The sequence below is a fragment of the Girardinichthys multiradiatus genome, chromosome 19 (assembly GCF_021462225.1).
Source record: "Girardinichthys multiradiatus isolate DD_20200921_A chromosome 19, DD_fGirMul_XY1, whole genome shotgun sequence".
Taxonomy (NCBI): domain Eukaryota; kingdom Metazoa; phylum Chordata; class Actinopteri; order Cyprinodontiformes; family Goodeidae; genus Girardinichthys; species Girardinichthys multiradiatus.
The window spans coordinates 24619068-24638410 of NC_061811.1; the positions used below are offsets into that span (position 1 = coordinate 24619068).

Below are 19343 nucleotides of genomic sequence, written 5' to 3' on the forward strand. Positions count from 1 at the left end.
GCCTCAATTTTGTAGTCATTATGAGGGGTTCTTGAACCGCTCTTTGTCTGACCCGTCACCTACAGCCGGTTTGCCATGGGAGACCCTACCAGGGCCATTTAAGCCCCAGACAACATAGCCTCTAGGATCATTCGAGCACTCAAACCCCTCCACCACGTTAAGGTGGCGGTTCAAGGAGGGGCGGGGAGGCCCAGAAATGAGTGATTAATTCATTTTAAGGCTTTTTCCAAAACCCTACCAGGAATGCCAAACAATGTGGACTGGACTTAAAGATGTCATATATGTTAGTTTTTATTTTCTGTAGCTCTTACCTCTGACAAGGAATTCCTGTCCATCTATCCTGGCGTCTCCTTTGGGTTTCTGCAGCAGGCTGATCCAGTGGTGCATCTCCTCTGGTGTGTCACTGTTGCAGTGGATCACCCGGTTGGCCGTAATGATGACAAATGAATTTGGGCTGCAAAAAGTGAGGCGAAATTAGGTTAAATTAGACACTCTTCCATTCATCAAGCTTTTCTTTCTCAGTCTATTATCATCACTATCATCCAGTGCAACAGTTTATTTTGTCCCTAACCACACCTGTTACTTATTAGCTTTCTAGTCATCTGAAGTCAGATCTTTTTTTATCTATACATTGTATATCTATTTTTTATTGTTTAACATAAACATTCTGTGTTTCATTTCAAGACTTATACTATTCTCCCTGGCATTCTGGATGTCAGCTGTTCGCAATTATTTTTTCTACCGTTTGTTAAAAATTGACCACAAACCATCAATGGGATTAATCATCGTAATAATCTCTCAGCCATAAACATAAACTTTTAATGTTTTAATCCTTAGCTCGCTTTTGCCCATGACTTGATGCTCCATCGTGCTGAAAAAAGAAATGTCCCATTGCCAGATTGCTGCTACATTGATGGGCAAAAATGTTACTGGAAGATGTTTTAATTTTTATTAACAACAAGCAAAATGCTATTGATCCAACTCTCTTGAATGAGAGACCCCACATTGTTTCTTCGGCAGGCATCCTGTTGTCCTAGATGTCCTAAACAGATCGAAGGGGGCTCCATCTGAGTAAATAAACACCAGTCCTCTGCAGTCCAGTCCTGGCACTTACTGCAGTATGTCAGTTTGTTTTTGGTCTGTTATATAGACAGATATGGCCTCTTTGCACAAGAGAGTCCAAGCCAGAAAGCCTCACACCAAACAGTTGCAATTCCTGAGCAAGCTCTGCACTGGTGGCCACCCGATCCTTAAACTGAGTCCTTTTCAAGAGACATCTACCAGCCATTCTTGGGCACCCTGGAGTATTTCTTCATAGATAATTAGTCTCGCTCTCCTTGAAGTTCCTTGTTGATCTGGTAATTTCTTTCATTACTAGCAGCAGTGATATCTTTGCCTCTGAGTAAAGTGTAAAGTGACGATGAAAGCACATCTCTTTGTAGGTTAATGATTTCAGTTGCTGCTCCCCTCAAGACACCATTCTGCTCCGCTTACCTAGTTAGAATGACAGATGGATATCTGTTGTCCTGTCCATGTAAGTACTTTCCTCTGAGATTATTGAAATGATGCTACCAGGTCATTTTGTTGGGCTACCCACAGTGCAATGAAGGTTTATGTGATTAAGTGGGTTAACTTTGCGCTTAGTTGCATTTAATCTGATCACCCTATTCGTGACTCAATGTCACGCTAAAAACCAAAACACTAAAATATGTAACAGCAACATTTCTGTCAGGCTCAAAACATTTGGCTATGACTATGTGTTTTGTAATTTGGAGAATGTCTTGTGTCCTTGTCAATTACTGACCTTTCTACAAATACCCAAACTGTTCTATTGCAGTTTGAGACTAAATCCTTGGCAAAGAACGTTTTGCATTTTTCAGTTTGTTCTATATTGACGGCTCGGACTTACCGATCAGGGTTGTCTGATGCACAAACAGAGTCGATCAGTCCTACATCAAGAGTTCCCTGAATAAAAGATGAAGCAGACAGAAAACTTTAAATGTTACCACAATAAACATGACAAAAAAGTTAACATTATCAGATGAATGTATTGGTACACTAAGATAAAGCCTTACAACAGCATTTTTAGGATTGGCCTGCTCATGGGACATGTCCAGCAGCTGTTCAGGAGTGCACACTCTCACCTTACTGAGGACATTGAACCATCCACTACACAGGCAAATAGAAAATTAAATTACAAGTTACTAGTTTAAAAAAAACACGTTTCCATTTTCTGCAAAGAGCTCTATGTCACACCTTGCATCTTCAGGTGACTCAGCAAACACTTGGTACGTCCTCTCATCTGTAACGATGTTCAGAGCGTTCTCTTTTTCGTGGTTGTCCACGATCTCCCTGCAGAATCGCAAGCAAGGCAGATGTGTGAGAGGTGCAGCTGTTCGAACCAAACGGTTGAGTGTTTGAATAAGATGAATCTTTTAAAATCCGGCAGGTTAAGGTCCTACTTGGCCGCTCGGATGTCGATGGTTCCCTTCAGCTTCTCCTCGCTGTCGTTGTCATAGTACATGAGCTTGCTGTCTCTCAAAACAAACCAGCGCATCTTCCAGTTCCTTACAATGAAACAAGTGACAATTAGAACAGCTTCATACAATTTTGAGATCATTAGATTGTACTACAATGTTCTTTCAGTAGGCATGTCAGTAGACATGTTTTTATTTAGTTAGCATGCGAGCTGAGCTCAGTAGTGACTACAACAACCTCCGGGAAAGAGTGGAGAGCCCTCCCCCCTTCTTGTAAAGCCACCCAGACTTCAGTGACTCCTGCTTGGACCGGAACCACATGAAGGTCTCATCTTTTAACACACACCAACGCCTCTTCCACGGTATCATCAGACCAGCTGAAGGAACACAGAGGACATATTGACACAGCAAAAAAAATTTCCTTTCAACAGTGGCCTCATTTAGGCCAGTGAAATAACAAAGATTTTTTTGAACATGTAATAACTTTTGCTTATTTACATGAATGTTTTTTTTATTTAAATGTGCTATTTGGTGGTCTATTTTTTCACAAATATACACTGACAATAATTACAAAGCTAGGTTATAAAATACGGATTTCAATTCAGGATTTGACAAAATACATAGTTTTTATAAGATGGAAAAAAGCGACTGATTATGGTTTCTTGTATTTGGGTTGATGACATCACAGGAGGAGAAATAGTCAGGCTCACCTCCATGCACAGCGTGGGCTCTGGAACCCAGCTCTGCAAGAGACTCTCTTCCACTCTGGAGTGGCCCGTGGGGAAAGGTAGCAGGTTGAAGTGGGTTTGCTTGTTGCCCCCCAGCTCAGGCGTCTCGTGTTGGGGTTTACCCCGGTGGATGAGAGGGTCATGTCCCTGCGCCTTCGGGTCAGGGAGAGGTCTCTGACTGCCGTTTCGTCCTATGGGCCGAGCGGTGGTGCAGAGTACCTGGCCTTTTTGGTGTCCTTGTCGGGGGAGCTGGATACTGCACCTTTTGGGGACTCCGTCATTCTGCTGGGGGACTTCAACGCCCACATGGTAAACGACAGTGACACTTGGAAGGCTGTGATTGGTAGGAATGGCTTCCCCGATCTGAACCCGAGTGGTGTTTCATTGTTGGACTTCTGTGCTAGTCAAAGATTGTCTGTAATGAACACCATGTTCAAGCATTAGGGTGTTTATCAGTGCACTTGGCACCAGAACACCCTAGGGAGGAGGTCGATAATCGACATGCATGTCTTGGACACTCGGGTGAAGAGAGTGGCTGTGCTGTCCACCAATCATCACCTGGTGGTGAGTTTGATCCGCTGGAAGAGAAGGAAACCAGACAGACATGGCAGGCCCAAGCATATAGTAAGGGTCTGCCGGAAACATCTGGCAAAGCCGTCAGCCTGGAATGTATTCAACTCCCACCTCCGGAAGAGTTTTGAACAGATTCCGGGGGAGTTCGGAGATGGAGTCTGAGTGGACCATGTTCTCCGCCTCTGTTGTCGATGCTGCCACCCGTAGCTGTGGGCTACCAGTGGTGGACACCAACAGTAAGGGAAGGGAAGAAGGAGTCCTATCAACTGCTCTTGGCTTGTGGGACTCCTGAGGTGACTGATGGGCTGTGGCAGAGGCAAAAAACCCAGGCCTTTGAGGAGTTTGGAAAGGCCATGGAGAAGGACTACTGTTTGGCCTCGAAGCGACTCTGCCAAACCGTCTGGCATCTCAGGAGAAGGAAGCAGTGCTTCACCAACCCTGTTTACAATGGGGGTGGGGAGCTGCTAACCTCAACTGGGGATATTGTCGGGCGATGGATGGAGTACTTCAAGGATCTCCTTAAAATTGTCGTCACTCCTTCACTGGTGGAAGCAAAGACTGGGGACTCGGGGTGGGACTCTTTCATCACCCAGGCTGAAGTCACCAAGGTGGTTAAAAAGGTCCACGGTGGCAGGTCTTTGGGGGTGGATGAGATCCGCCCTGAGTACCTCAAGTCTCTGGATGCTGTGGGGCTGTCATGGTTGACATGCCTCTTCAACATTGCATGACGGTCAGGTACAGTGCGTCTGGAGTGGCAGACCGAGGTGGTGGTCCCCCTTCACAAGGGCGCTCCAGGAGTAAAGTGTCTTGGGCCCTTTATTAGGGGCAATCCAGTCTCTGTACAAGCAGAGTAGGAGTTTGGTCTGCATTGCCGACACAAAGCCAGAAATGTTCCCAGTGCATATTGGACTCCGGCAGGGCGGCTCTTTGTCACCGGTCCTGTTCATAACTTTCATGGACAGGATGTCTAGGCGCAGCCTAGGGCCAGAGGGGTTCTGGTTTGGGGACCGGTGGAATTCATCTCTTTTTTTTGCAGATGACGTGGTCCTGCTAGCCCCTTCTAGCCAAGACCTACAGCACGCACTGGGCAGTTCGCAGCCGACTGTGAAGCAGCTGGGATGTAAATCAGCTCAAGTCCGAGGTCATGGTACTCGACCAGAAAAGGGTGGCTTGCCCTCTTCAGGTTGGAGGGGAGTTTCTGCCTCAAGTGGAGTTCAAGTATCTCTGGGTCTTGTTCACAAGTGAGGAGAGAATGGAGCGGGAGATCGACAGATGGACTGGTGCGGCTGCCGCAGTAATGGGGACGCTGTGCCGATTCGCTGTGGTGAAGAAAGAGCTGAGCTGAAAAGCAAAGCTCTCGTTTTACCGGTTGGTCAATGTTCCTTCTCTCACCAATGGGCCTAAACTTTGGGTCATGGCTGAAAGAACGAGATCTCAGAAACAAGCGAGGAGGAGTCAGTTGAGGTGGCTTGGGAATCTATACCGGATGCCTCCTGGACGCCTCCCTCGAGAGGTGTTACAGGCACATCCCGCCGGGTGGAGGACCAGGGGACGGCCCAGGACACGCTGGAGGGACTATGTCTCTCAGCTGGACTGGGAACGCCTTGGGCTCCCCACGGAGGACCTGGAGGAGGTGTCTGGGGAGAAGGACGTCTGGGCGTCTCTGCTGAGTCTGGGTATTTTTAATTGATATGCTTGGCAGTTTTAGGTTTAAATTTATTTTATTTCAATTAAGAGGTCTTTTTGTGATAGAAAATATGATGCATTTCTCAAATGACAAAACAATATAAAATTATCTGCTTTTATTTACATTTTATATAATAAAAATTGTGTGTCAAAATAATTTAGAAACTTTTATTTCCATTGATACTTTCATGATTTATCTTCGGTCATGAGCTCTAAGTCTTTAAGGTTGGAAGGCCTCTTTCCCATTACCCCAATCTTTAGCTCCCTCCACAGATTATCTATTTCAGATTTTAGTCAGAACTTGCCAGGCCACTCTAAAATGTTAATATTTTCTGTTAATAGAAACATGTAGGTAAAATTAAAACATCGCTTTAAACTCAAATCTGCCAGAGGTATGAATAATGTTGGCCTGAACTGCATATGTTTGTATACACACAAGACTTAACACAGCTGTATGTATCTACGGTGTATAAGATGTCTATAAGCATCTATTGGCTGCAGATATTATGATCAATTATAAACATGCAGTTTGCTGAAGTACCATTTCAAGATTCTTACAGCTCAAAAAATACTAAAAACAACAAACCATGAAACATACCGTTTTGGAAATTTTGCATCAGAAAGAGATACTTAAATCTCTAAACAAAAATATCTGGGGTTATTTCTTTAAGCAAAATGCTGGGTTTGTGTTATTCGGTTAAACATTGGGTCAAAAATTGTGACCCAGTTTGGACACTTTCAATTTCCCTTAAATGTGAATGTGTGCATGCATGATTGTTTGTCTTTGTTTGTCTAGTGTTGCCCTGTAAATGACAGGTGACCAGCCAAGATGTACCCAATGACCGCCACGCACAGACAGGTGTAGTTTATGCTTGGATATAATTAATTTCATCCCAGAAATTGCTGGTTGTGTTATGTCGGTTATGCATTATTTTTTTAATCCCACTGATTGATAGTCTGAAAGTTAGATATAAGTCACTTTACCCAGGTTTTTGGGTTGAAAACCTAACCCAGTAGGATGGGTTAAACCCCAAACCCAAACTTGTTGTGTCAAGTCAACTCAGGCCAGAATAGGCCCACATCTGAACCCCGACTGAGTTAGGACAAAAAAAACAAATTGGGTGTTAAAACGTATCTTTCAGCCTCTGCAGTTTTTCATGCTTTGTTTTGTTTTCCATTGTATAAAAAAGTCCTAAAACTTCTTAAAGTAATAAATAAACAGGAATGAAAAGGATAAAAAAAACACACCCTTCATGTAGAGGTAACCATGGAAATACGGTGGCCCATTTCCATTGAGCAAAGTCACTCGTCCATTCGTCACCTCTTCATCAGTGTCCATCATGCCATCGTGTTCATCTTCACTGTCTGCATACTGCAATGTCACAAAAAAAACATCATCGCTTGTTACATAATGGTAACTGGAAATGCTACAAAAATATTCAAAATAGAACGCAATATGAGTTCAGAAGAGTGACCAAGGAACAAAGGATTCACTTTATAGCTGCTCATACATGTCTGCGTGCACGCATGTGAGGATGCGAGTAAGTGTGTGTCCTCACAGAGTCAGAGCTGCCTCTGTAGGACTCCACGCTGGTGTTGGTACAGGTTGACTTCCTTGGATGCTCCTCATCCGTCACGGCAGCACTCCCACGGTTGCTTCCAGACACCGAGCTGTCGTCCCCAGCAGTGACAGATCCCTCCTCATCTTCCTGATCGTAGTCGGACTCCGTATCGGCCGGCATGCTGTAGATGGGCTCCTCTCCATCCACGAGGCTCTCCACCATGCTCACTTTCCTCTCTGAATCTGGCTTAGTTTCCTCTTTTGTCTCTCCCTCTCCTGGAGGAGATGATGGTGGCGGAGGTGGAGGAACGAGAGTGCCATCTCCAGGTGGAGGGAGCAGAGGAGGCGGAGGAATTCCAACAGCAGGGATGCCGTCTACTGGAAGTGGAGGAGGCGCAGGGGGAACAGTTCCCTCTGCAAAAGCAGGAGGAGGAGGAGGGAGATGAACAAATATGTCCTGATCTATGGGAGCATCAGACTCAGCAGGAGGAGGGAAGTCAGGCAGGGGGATGCACTCTTCCTCAGCATGAAAGCCTTCGTCTACATCCTCTTCCTTAGATGCCCCTCCAGCTGTGCTTGCCCCTTTTGCCTTTTTCACCTCCGCCACAGGCTTGGCTCCAACGGCTTCCACTGAAGGATCCACACCCCTAAAGTTTAGGAGGTCTATCAGCTCTGTTGCCTTCCGGGATGCCTCCTTTTTCATTCGCTTGAGCTCAGCATCTCGACGCAACTGTAACTCCTGTTTGGAGGACTCGCACAGCTGCGACACCTCATCCTCTCGCTTTTTCTGCAAGCGTTCAATCTCTCTTTCCAGCTGGAGGATCTCCTCCATTTGACGAGCTTCATCCTTCAGGGGAAAAAAGAGATAGGGTCATACAGGTTTTTCATTCTGTAACTCAAACTGAGTATTATAAACTGCAGCATCGATAATTGGTTGGCTTTTAATTAGTGTCTAGTTTTCCTGCTTAAGGGGCATTGCACAATACAAGGATTTATATCACTTCACCTTTCCCACATTTTGTCACAATACAATAACAAAAGCTCAAAATGCACCAGTGAACAAACAACATCATGAAGACCAACACAGCAGACTGGTCAGAGATATTTTAAAACCAGGGTTAGGATATAAAACAATATCTCAAGCTTTGAACATCTTACAAAGCACTTTTCAATCCATTCTTCGAAAACAGAAAGAGCATGGCACAACTGTGGAACATGTGCAATAAGGTCTTGGTCAGATGAGCCCAAACGTAACTATTTTTTGGCCTATTTGTAAAACACTATGTGTGGCGGAAAACTGACTCCGCTCATCTGAACACAACAAGGTGTTGGCTCCATCACGCTGTGTGGATGCTTTTCTTTAGCAGAGACAAAAAAGTGGGTGAGAGTTGATGGGAAGATGGATGGCGCTAAATACAAGGCAGTCCTAGAAGAAAAACCTGTTAGTTGCTTTAAAAGACCTGAGGTTCAGCTTCAGGTAGGACAACAGATGTAAAGAGAGAGTCAGATCTGAGATCAAAGCTAACTCATTTGTTACAATTGTTCAGTCAAAATCTAGACTTGAATCCAGTTCAGAATTTGTGACAAGATCTGAAATTCTGTTAACATAGACTGTCCTTTAATCTGACCTTGAGCTATTTTACAAAGAACAATGGACAAGACTTCCAACCTGACAGAGACATGCAGCATCAGACCCAGATTGCAACTGTACAATTAACAGTGGCTCTATAAAGTTTTGGCTCAAAGTGGCTGAATACAAATACACACCACACCATTCAGGATTTTATTTGTAAAACATGTTGAAAACTATTTATCGTTTTCTTTTCCATTCCTGAAAAAAAAAAATGCTAGAAATGCAGCATTTGTGTCTGTTAATCTCACCTTCTTATCTGCTTCTTCATTCTCCTCTTCATTTTCCTCTTCACCCATCTTCTTCTTATCCTCCTCCTCTTTCTTCCTTTGTTCCTCTTCACTCTTCTTCTTCTCTTGCTTGAGTTTTTGAACGCGGGCTCGGGCCACCTGACCACGCCTGTATTTCTGCAGCACCAGCGCTGCCTTACGCTTCTTGACGAACTGTCCACGATGGATGCGCCTCCGCAAGTGTTTCTGCAGAACGACGATGCTGGAGCGAACCTGTTTGAAATGCTTCCTGTGACAGAAAAGGGAAAAAGTTGTGTTAGAACAGGACAAACACCAGGTAGGAGTCAATATCGTCCCTCAAGCATGAATTTATGATGGCTCTTACTTTGCAGAGAAAGTCAGTAGATGGGCTCGGATTATCATGGCAGCTTGACGCCGGACTTCATCCCTGTCTTTCTCTAAACGCTGCTCCAAAGATTCTTTCATGAACACCTACAGGACCAAGAGAATAGTAATATAAAGAATACTGATTCCTAGCATTAACTGGGAAAATCAAAACTGTATAATATACATCTGAAAACATACAAAAATATACACCTGTGTATTTACTGACACGTAACCTTTTTTCCTCACTGTCCAACATTAAATCATTTCAAACATTTCCTGTTTTGTGTCAATTAGGATTACCACATTTTTTTCTATTTGTTAAATCCCAAAATACAAATTAGGATGTTCACGTACGTGTCATCAGTATTTGTTAGAACTGTCTTTTAAGCGGTATGACTTGGATCACACATTTTGAAGATCCTTCCTTAAGCTTCTCACAATACATTGCTGTTTTTTTGGCCCATTTCTTCTGACAGAACTGGTGTAACTGGGTCAATTTTGTAAGTCACCTTTCTTACACATACCTTTTCACCTCTGCCCACAAAGTTTCTATGATCTCAGTTCTATGGAAACATTGTGGGTAGAGCTTTGTGATGGCCACACCAAAACACTGATTCCGGCCAAACATTTCAGATTTAGATGTGTCAAAGCATGGGCATGTCTCCTGAAAATTAGGCTCTTTTTTTTTTTTTTAAGATATTTTTTCAGCACTAGTGGCCTTTATTATTATTTTTTTATTTGACTGTAGGCAGACAGGAAAGAGAGGTAGAGAGAGTGGGAGGTATTTGGCAAATGTCACCGGGTCTGGGACTTGAACCCGGGACGGCCGCTTCCACTGTTAGTGTCCTTTTAGCCCAAGTCGGTCCAGGACTTGTTTACCTTTGGATAATGACACTCTCTAACTAGCTTCCTGTTCTTGTTCTAAAGGTTGATACGCAGATTGTACATAAAAACATGTTGATCTATATTGGCTGGACATTGCCAAGGTGTTCATATGTGCAAATAAACGCTTAAATTGATTAAAAGTTACTTTCAATTTGGTGACCTAAAACATAAAAGGGTAATTCTGTTTAATGTCAAACAGTGAGGAAAAAAGGGCAATGGTTTTTTTTTATACAGCGTATGTAAATATCTGATCTGAAAGCATCAACTTTCAAAAACTTGCCTTGGTCTTTCCCAGCTGCCACTCTTTCTTTGTCTTATCATATTTAGTTAAGAGATCAGTACTTCTTTTCTTATCATCCCATGCTGCTGGTACTTTGTCTTTTAAGATGATTTTATACCTGACACCGAAATGAAACACAATATGAGACAAAAGTAGAAACAACTCAGTAGGATGTTAAAAAGTTACAGAAATGGACCAGGTTAGTGTAGACAATAAGGAGACATGCCGTAAGAAGAAATCTTTGAATGTTCTGCGAACGGGGAACCCAGCACGACGGATCTTCACAGTCTCCAACATCCCTGAATATCTTAGCTGGTTCAGGACGGTCTCAGGGTCAAACACATGGGGATTCTACAAAGACAAAGGAAAAAGGTTTAAAATTCAAAGACTCTGAACACTATAAACCCCAATAATAAGAGAGAGAGAGGGAGAGAGAGAGGCATTAATGTCTGTTGGAGAAAAGATTCAATGATGCACAGAAAGTGACCTTTTCCATGTTGGGTTTAATGCAGCGAATGAAGAACGGATTGGATGCGCTAAGAGTGGCCATAAGAGCATGGAGGGAGTCCTGAGGAGACAAAGCCATAAATTAATATAGATTTTTTTTTCCCATAATGTAAAATAGCCCCATGGTAACACAATAATGAAACTCATTACTGCCACTTGGTAAAATAAACAACTGCTGATGAAGCCCAATGACATTTAAACACAAGCAACCTCAGATTCTTGTGTTTTATGATTCTGGCTTCAGTGTATTGTTCTGTCTTCTGCTTAGAAAGGAAAACATGTGAATAACTCACCCTGAACTGGGAGCTCACTGTGGGCTTACGTCTGGCTGTCCCCATCTTCTCCTCATTGTTTCTGCTGCCGACCTTCTCAAACAAGTCATAGATGAAGTCCAGCCTGAGAGGCAACAGGAAATCATTTACAGTAGGTTGTGCACCCGTAGGGTGCTTGCACTTAATTTTTTTCCTAAACTCCACTTTCGTAATTTGTAAATGAAATCAGCTAAAATATATACAAATACCATCATATTCAATAAATAAGAATATTTACTTCAACGATGCTCATTTGTGAGATTAAAAGTACCTTTTGAAAATAACCTTTAAGCAGGTATTTAACATACTTTTCACTAAGCCCACGTTTCTGTATTAAAAACGTTTCTGTTATTGGTCTGATGTAATATTTTAATCGTGTTTTTATTAACTGTAGGCAGAAAATCATCATAATTAACAGGAATAAAGGCTTGCAAACATCAGTCTGCGAGTAAATAATCTATATAATGTGTTTCACTTAGTGAATTGAGTTAAAGAAATTAAGTTGGACTTCCGTGATTATAAGACATTAATAAACTTTTTCTCAAATATCGCAGGAATCATTTGACGCACAATTATCGACTTTTTTGTACATTGAAATCTGCTACCTGCTGTCCTTGAGCATGTTCAGGATGTCATCCCTGAACGTGTCTCTGTTCTTCTCCAGGATTCCTCTCACATCATACAGCACCTGCTCAAAATAGGCACACTTCCAAAGGTTAGAACAACCATATGAAAAGTTTGCTGACATTAAAAGGTGCTTATTTATCCATAGCTCACCTCTCCAGCATAATGCTTGATCCCAAACTGATGATCTGCAACTCTGGGCTTCACATAGTATGGGTTTGTCTGCAGAAAACATAAACGGAGCACGGCCTTGAAAACACAAATAAATCAAAACAGCTTAAAATGTCAAGATGCAGTAATGTGTTGCATTAAATAACTCCTACAGAGTGTCTGCTGTGCAACTTCTCCAGCAGAGTGAAGTCTGTTCCTTTGGGGAATCGGCTCTCTTCATTCACTAGAGCCAACAAGCCAAGTTTCTGACATGAAGAAAAAAACAAGGTGTAACTACTTCTCGTTACAGAATCAAAATCAGAATTTGATAAGTCCTTTACAGCAGCAACTTCTCAAAATTAACAGCAACATTTCATACCTTCTCTATGAGGTCGAGACACTCCGCATTGTCCATCCAGTCAATGGCATCCCACTGAACACCTTCCCTATATAAACACATCCGAACCCCAACATTTATACTTTAAACAGGCAGCACCTTTTAAGCTGAATCTTAGAGAAACATGGCCCGTTTTTCAGTGTCACCTGTTGTACTCCAGTTGCTCCAGGGAGAAGATGTGCTTGTTGAAGTACGCCTGAAGTTTCTCATTGGCGTAATTGATGTTAAACTGCTCAAACCGATTAACCTGCAAATCAAAATATTCTAACTATATAAAACTATGGTTTATGCAAAATGAACCCTGAAATATACAGTACCTTGCATTTTGTCTGAATATAACCACATGCGTCAATATATTTTATTGGGATTTTATGTGCACAAAATGTTGCAAAACTGTGAAGGATAAATGATTTTATAATTTGTAGTTTTAGCTTGCAATAGCTCATCTTACTAAATACTTTTTTAGAACCAAAAAAGTATTGCTGAAATTCCAGCTAAATGTGGGTATTTCTTTGCCAGCTTTGCACATCTAGAGGCCAACATGTTTGTAATAGCTGACATTTTCTATTTCTATGTCATTGAAAATCCATCCATTTATTCATTTTCTATACCTACTTTTTCATGCAGGGTCGCGCGAGGGAGCGGGTGCCTCCCCATCACATGACAACACAGAGCAACGCAGAGACACACAGCAAAACATTTCCCATTTAAAATCTTACACTACTTTGTGTTGCTCTATCACACAAAATCCTCCCAAAATATACTGAACTTGTGGGCGTAATGTGACAAATACAGAAACAATGCTTTTCAAGGCACTACATGGTGTGCATTAAAAAAGGACAGTTTTAAATGCAGCTGATTACTTCCAGGAAGTTCAATAGTCAGGCCTAAGGATATAAGTCATTCATAATGATGTTAATAAAAGTCCCTTATCTATAAATCTATCATTTTTCTGTAATTGTACATCCTGTATAGGTTTACTGAGCTAGCTGCTTTGAGTTCAAGCATTTTTTCCAGCTCGCATTGCAGCACATCAGCAAATTTGTTCTCTATCAATTAGCTACAAAAGTGTATGAGTCTTGACCCAGTTTTGAGGCTGAGGAGCTTTTTGCAGAACAATGAAAGACTGGGCCGAATGAGCTCCAAAGCACAATAAACTTAAAAAACTTTCAGAGTTCTGACCTCAAAATTTTCAAAGCCGAAGATATCAAGGATGCCAATGGATTTGAAATTTTCCTTTCCTTTGATCTTCTGATTAATCTTGAGGATTATCCAGGAAAAACACTGGGAATATAACGCCATAGCAACAGAGTCCCTGGAATCGATGGCCTGCAGTAACGACAAAGTGAGTAAGGACAGGTGTGTAAATGGTTGAGCGAGATTATTCAAAAAAGGAAAATGTATATATGTGCTGACCTGCTCAATAGTGAGAGGCGAACAGATTTCCTCTCCTCTTAAAATTATGGATCGCTGAGTCAGGACTTCAGAGAGCTGGAAGGCATCCAGGCCCAGCAAATCACTGACATTACTGACCACTGAAAAACAAAACAAAACGTGTGTCACAGTTCTGCAGTTACTCAAATTCGATCCCTAAACTTACTGAATCATTTTAAATGAGTACCAGCCTGACCTTGCTTGGTGGTGATCTGAGCTCCTCCTGCAAGCATGAACTCCATGTTGCCGAGCTGTAGGACTCCTGACAGAAGTTTGAACATGTCTCTGATCTCTTCTTCTGTAAACCCTAAAACCTTCAGCGCCTCCTGCAAGGGCAGGACAAGGGCAGGAAATAGATAAATGCCGTGTTTTTTTATAACCTAGGTGAGTTATCTACAAGAACATTGTGATATGTTAAAATTTTGAACATTAATGTGAAGAACTAGAAATTCAAAGTTGCAGCATACTCTGATACGTTTGCAATTACACTAACAAAGAACTGAGTTAAATTATAGCTTAAACTATTCTTTACCTCTTTGTGTTTGTTGTTGATAAATATTTAAAAGCATTAGAACTGAACAGAAAAAAACAAAGACTGACCATAACACTGTTGTACAACTCTTTGTCATTCAGGCTCTTATCCTTCAGACAACCTGATTGGCTGAGGTAGTGGAAAGATTCAGCAGGGTCCTCCAGGAAGTAGAGGCCTGTTGGAAGAACCTTATTAGACTTTCAGACATGTAGATGTGTTCATACTTTATCTTCAGAATGATATGCTAACTAAAATATATTTCTCATCTCAGTTTAGTCTAATTGGTTATAGCTGTGTTGTAAAAGCTGATACATAGCTCAAATAGGAATCAGCATGAAGGCACACCAAAATCTGGTTCTCTCATTAAATCTATAAATTTTTACCACTAGGAATTATTATGTCATCACTTATTTTCTTTTCAATGTCCTGTCTTTATTTTTATGATAAATCCATTATAATTAAACTGACACAAGGCAACTGCACCCTGAAAAGACTACAATGCCTGAAATCTAAACCTGATTCACAAAGGAACCATATGTATAGTCAGTTGCAAAAGTATTGATACCCCTTAAGCCTTTTTACATGTTTTCATTTTACCACCAGAATATTTGTTGTATTTTATTGGTATTTTATTTGAAAGTCAGAGCGGAGTGAAAGGTCAAGACTGGGCCATTCAAACACATAAAGATTCTTTGACCTCCACCGTTGTAGCTCTGGCTGTACATTTAGGGTTGTTGTCCTGCTGGAAGGTGACCTTCAGCCCCGTCTCAGGTTATTTATATCTTCTGACAGGTTTTCTTTCAGGATTTCCCTCTATTTGGCCACATCCATCTTCTCATTAACTCTGGTATGTTTCCCTATCCCTACTGAAGAAAAGCATCCCCACAGCATGATGGTCCCATCACCCTGTTTCACTGAGGGCATGGTGTGTTCAGGGTGGTGGGTTATGTAAGCTTTCCTCCACACATAGTGCTTTGCATCAAGGGCAAAAAGTAAAAATTTTCTCTCATCTGGGCAGAGCACCTTCTTCCTTAAATAGTTTGTGGCTTCTTCTGGCTTTTTTGTTGCCATGTTTCCATTAAGCACAGATATGTGGAGTGTAAAACTAATAGTCTTCCTTATGAAAGATTTTTCCACTTGAGCTTCAGTAGGTTTGAAGATGCACCATACTTTTTCCTTATCTTGAAGGATGGACTGAACAGTGTCTGAATCACTTCTCAGGATTTTATTTGTGAAAAAGAACATTGACCATGTTCCTTCCACTATCACATAAAATCCAAATAAAGAACAATGAAGTTTGTGATTGTAACATACAACATCTAAAAAAAAGTTGTAAAATGACATCGCTTGTGTATCCTGACATGTTAGGTTATATTTATCATACTTGATTAATTTTGAGTGCTTTTAAGCACAAAATAAAGAAATGATTGGTGATATTCAAAGGATTTACTTTTATCCTCTTTACTGGCTCCTGCCAGCAGAGCATAGAAGATGTGGTAGTTTCTCTCTCCGGGGTTTTGTCGCACCACACGATTCTACAGATAAATATTTAAAAAAAGCAGCTGTCAATATTTTGATGATTTTTATGAGCTTGAGATTCAAAACTGAGTTTTAAGTTACTCCGTGTAAAGTATAACCTGACACATGAGGTATGAGGCATGTTTACCTTTTCCAGTAAATCTGAAAGGTAGAGTCAAGGAAACAACTATGACTGGAACATCTTTTCCAGTGATAAATATTAATATTTGTTGTCCCGCCACATACATTAAGGATACAGTCGATGACACACCCTCCTTGGATGTTGCCACACTCCGAGAAGTGAAGCTGGATGAATTTCCCAAAACGACTGGAGTTGTTGTTGTAAACAGTCTTTGCATTCCCAAAAGCCTCCATGATTGGACTGAAAAGGACACAAGAATCTACAGTTTTGGTGTCAAGCAGCATTGAAATGTATCGGCACGGCACTTCTTAACGATTGCATTGTTCAAACATCCAACAACGCTTCATATCTAAAGAAAACACTGCCACAACATTTCAGTGGTACTAAGAAACTTAGACTGGTCTGCTATGAGACATTTTTACCTGTCAATAAAGCAAAGGTAGTCTCAGACTGAACCCATCTACAGATTTTGTATTTATATTTTATTTGTCAGTTTTACTGACAAAGTAGAAAAGTTTTTAGCTGAAAATTAATCTGGTTCCTGTAAACGTGAGAGAAAGACAACAGGCCATCTTTCATGTCCAGGGTTTTCTATAAAGATTCAAATTTTACAGACAAAGCATAAACCAAAATTGAAAAGCTGTGTTTGAAAAACTAAGTGCACCCCATGTTTCAAGAGAGAATTTAAGTACACCCTTTCATCAAACTTTTTGACAGGTGGGTGGGACTTCCGGTGAGGGCGGGATTTCCGGTGGGCGCCATGTGGGCGCCATGTGGTTGCCATGTGGGCAGGAGGTCACGTGGTCAAGCAGGTGGTGTGTCCAAGGGGGCGTAACCGTGGTTGCTGATTGGTTGTCGTCATTAGGGGCAATACCTTAAATGAGTCAATTAAAACACAGGGGTGTGTTTGTTATAAATAGAACAAGACAAATATGGTATTATCGGAAACTGTTTGGCATCAGCACCAATTAAAAATAGAGGGGGTGTGTTTGTAAGCATCGTTAAACCTTGAATAACCCAATGAAAACAATAGGGCGTGCCTTAGTGTTTACTTTAAATACAGAGATAAAACTCTGCACTTTACATGCAGCATTCGTTGGAAAAAAAGAACACCCGTTCAACAATGGCTAGAGTTAAGAGAGTTTATCGTCAAGCGGAGGAGAAACGCAACGCGTGCCAAGATGATGATGATGAACAAGCAACTGCATCATATACTTCCTCAACGGAGATACCTATCGGAATTCCCGTCGTGACATACTCTACCGATGATGAGGATCCAACATCAACTTCAACAACCATGGTTGAAAATCAGACCTCGGTTCGGCCAAGAGGTATGTCAGTTCTGTGCGAAACCCCAGTGACCGTCTACCAGTATTCATCCCGTGAATTGAATGCTCCTAAGAAATCAACATACTACATCTGCAGGGTACAAAGACCCCCGTTCGACACTCTGCAGGAAGAATGGTCTTTGGAGCCATATGGCCTGGTTGGCAGCCGGGGTTATATTTTCATGTATGAAATAGGAGAGCTTTGCCTGTATCAATTGGATCAAGATGAGGTATTTAATGGATCACTGGCTCTGTGTACACTCACCCACAGCGACTGGGCTGTGTTAAAGCTTGCAATCCCGCACCTTAATGATAGCCCTGAAACAGTCTCAAGGCAGGAGAGGGAGGAAGAAGAAGAAGAAGAAGAAAATGAACTGTCTCCTCGACCTGTAAAACGGGCGAGAATGTTTCATATACCATCCGATGTTGAAATAGCTGAGAGAGAACCTCTCTTTAGCGCAGTGTGGGGGTCAAAAACCACAGCAAATGGCCGCTGGTCTTTTCGGGCAAGCAGACGCAGGAACAACCGGACGAGTCCCTCAGATCTGTTTGTGTTGGAGGCTTTCAATCAAGACTGCGGCGTATTCAAGACAATGCTGGCTCTGCCGTTTGAAGCTTGGGCAGAGAAGATGAGTGAAATTGGACATCGTCTTTCTGACCTTTTCCAAAAGTCACGAAGTTGGATCGATGTCATGTCAGTGAAAAAAACGCTGACGTTTCCTGTTTTACGTTTAGAACGAACCCTCTTCTGAGGACACGCCCCTTCCTATGATATATATACGGGGGGGATAACTGCAAGCTCACAGACACTGAGAATCGTATCATGAGAATGAGTGGACCGACACCATACAGGGATCTCTACAACCACCGAGCAGAGATCCACTTCTCTCCTGAGCACGATGAAAGCTTCAACATTGGACCATATCATCCGCCTTCCCCTGACCTCTTCTCACCATCCACCTCAACATCCTCATTCTCAGAGAACCACTTCAGTCCTGCATCACCTACAGGATACAACATGAAATATCTACCGCTTTCTCCAGACCTCTGCTCACCATCACCGCTATTCATGGCTGAGTCTGTAGACGCGAATGTCCTGCCTGAAGACATGAAGGTGGTCGTGGAGGAGGAGGTAGCCACCGGCTACTCACCCTCTACTGAAGCCCCTACACAAACCCTGGGACCGATGGAGGACCCTCAGCCTTCAGCAGAGGATGAGAGTAACCAGGAGGACGAAATTGACGGTTGGTTCTCAACCACCCTCATCAATACGGTGAAAACAGTGATACTTCATTTATTCAACATAACCTCTTTGAACTATCTCAGAGAAACCTGCTATGGATGTATAACGAACCACCCAAGCCAGCGTCAACACCATTGCCTGGAGGTACTGGGGGAGGATTATTACCAAGTCAACTTTCAACTATGACGACTCGTAACCCCCAGCATTAAAATGAGCCCTATGGAAGTGACCCCAGAAAATGCCTTTCAAGTGTTTCAGAATCTGTATGATGTCAAGTCCAACAGATATTGCAAGGACTCAGTGACAACGTTTAAACAAGGGGATCTTGTCAGAATATCCAAGGTCCGTGGAGTGTTTGACAAAAAATACGAACAGAGTTTTACGGATGAAGTGTTTACAGTCTATGACCGGATACCCCGTTCTCCATCCAAATCTTTGAGTTTGTATACAGGAGGAGAACGGGGTATCCGGTCATAGACTGTAAACACTTCATCCGTAAAACTCTGTTCGTATTTTTTGTCAAACACTCCACGGACCTTGGATATTCTGACAAGATCCCCTTGTTTAAACGTTGTCACTGAGTCCTTGCAATATCTGTTGGACTTGACATCATACAGATTCTGAAACACTTGAAAGGCATTTTCTGGGGTCACTTCCATAGGGCTCATTTTAATGCTGGAGTGGTAGGAATGGTTGTAGCTTCTAGCTAGGTTTTGCAGT

At 42.2% G+C, this 19343-nt stretch overlaps 1 protein-coding gene across 3 annotated transcripts in view; it reads right to left on the minus strand.

Annotated features, from left to right (window-relative positions):
* myo10l1 (myosin X, like 1) overlaps positions 1–19343 on the minus strand; it is a 73597-nt gene that overhangs the window by 17308 nt on the left and 36946 nt on the right. Inside the window, exons 6-31 of one of the 3 annotated variants that reach the window (XM_047345483.1) lie at positions 16168–16292; positions 16059–16072; positions 15843–15927; positions 14461–14567; positions 14057–14186; positions 13843–13961; positions 13609–13755; positions 12573–12673; positions 12409–12475; positions 12203–12295; positions 12033–12101; positions 11861–11943; positions 11238–11340; positions 10925–11005; positions 10664–10788; positions 10438–10555; positions 9271–9377; positions 8907–9174; positions 7024–7872; positions 6713–6836; positions 2716–2854; positions 2463–2567; positions 2257–2352; positions 2076–2169; positions 1910–1965; positions 312–454 (exon numbers count right to left, since the gene is read on the minus strand). In XM_047345483.1, the coding sequence (XP_047201439.1) occupies positions 312–454; positions 1910–1965; positions 2076–2169; positions 2257–2352; positions 2463–2567; positions 2716–2854; positions 6713–6836; positions 7024–7872; positions 8907–9174; positions 9271–9377; positions 10438–10555; positions 10664–10788; positions 10925–11005; positions 11238–11340; positions 11861–11943; positions 12033–12101; positions 12203–12295; positions 12409–12475; positions 12573–12673; positions 13609–13755; positions 13843–13961; positions 14057–14186; positions 14461–14567; positions 15843–15927; positions 16059–16072; positions 16168–16292 (3548 nt within the window). Of the gene's footprint in view, positions 1–311; positions 455–1909; positions 1966–2075; positions 2170–2256; positions 2353–2462; positions 2568–2712; positions 2855–6712; positions 6837–6975; positions 7873–8906; positions 9175–9270; positions 9378–10437; positions 10556–10663; positions 10789–10924; positions 11006–11237; positions 11341–11860; positions 11944–12032; positions 12102–12202; positions 12296–12408; positions 12476–12572; positions 12674–13608; positions 13756–13842; positions 13962–14056; positions 14187–14460; positions 14568–15842; positions 15928–16058; positions 16073–16167; positions 16293–19343 lie in introns of all 3 variants that reach the window. The other 2 variants (XM_047345482.1, XM_047345481.1) reach the window with 2 other exon arrangements.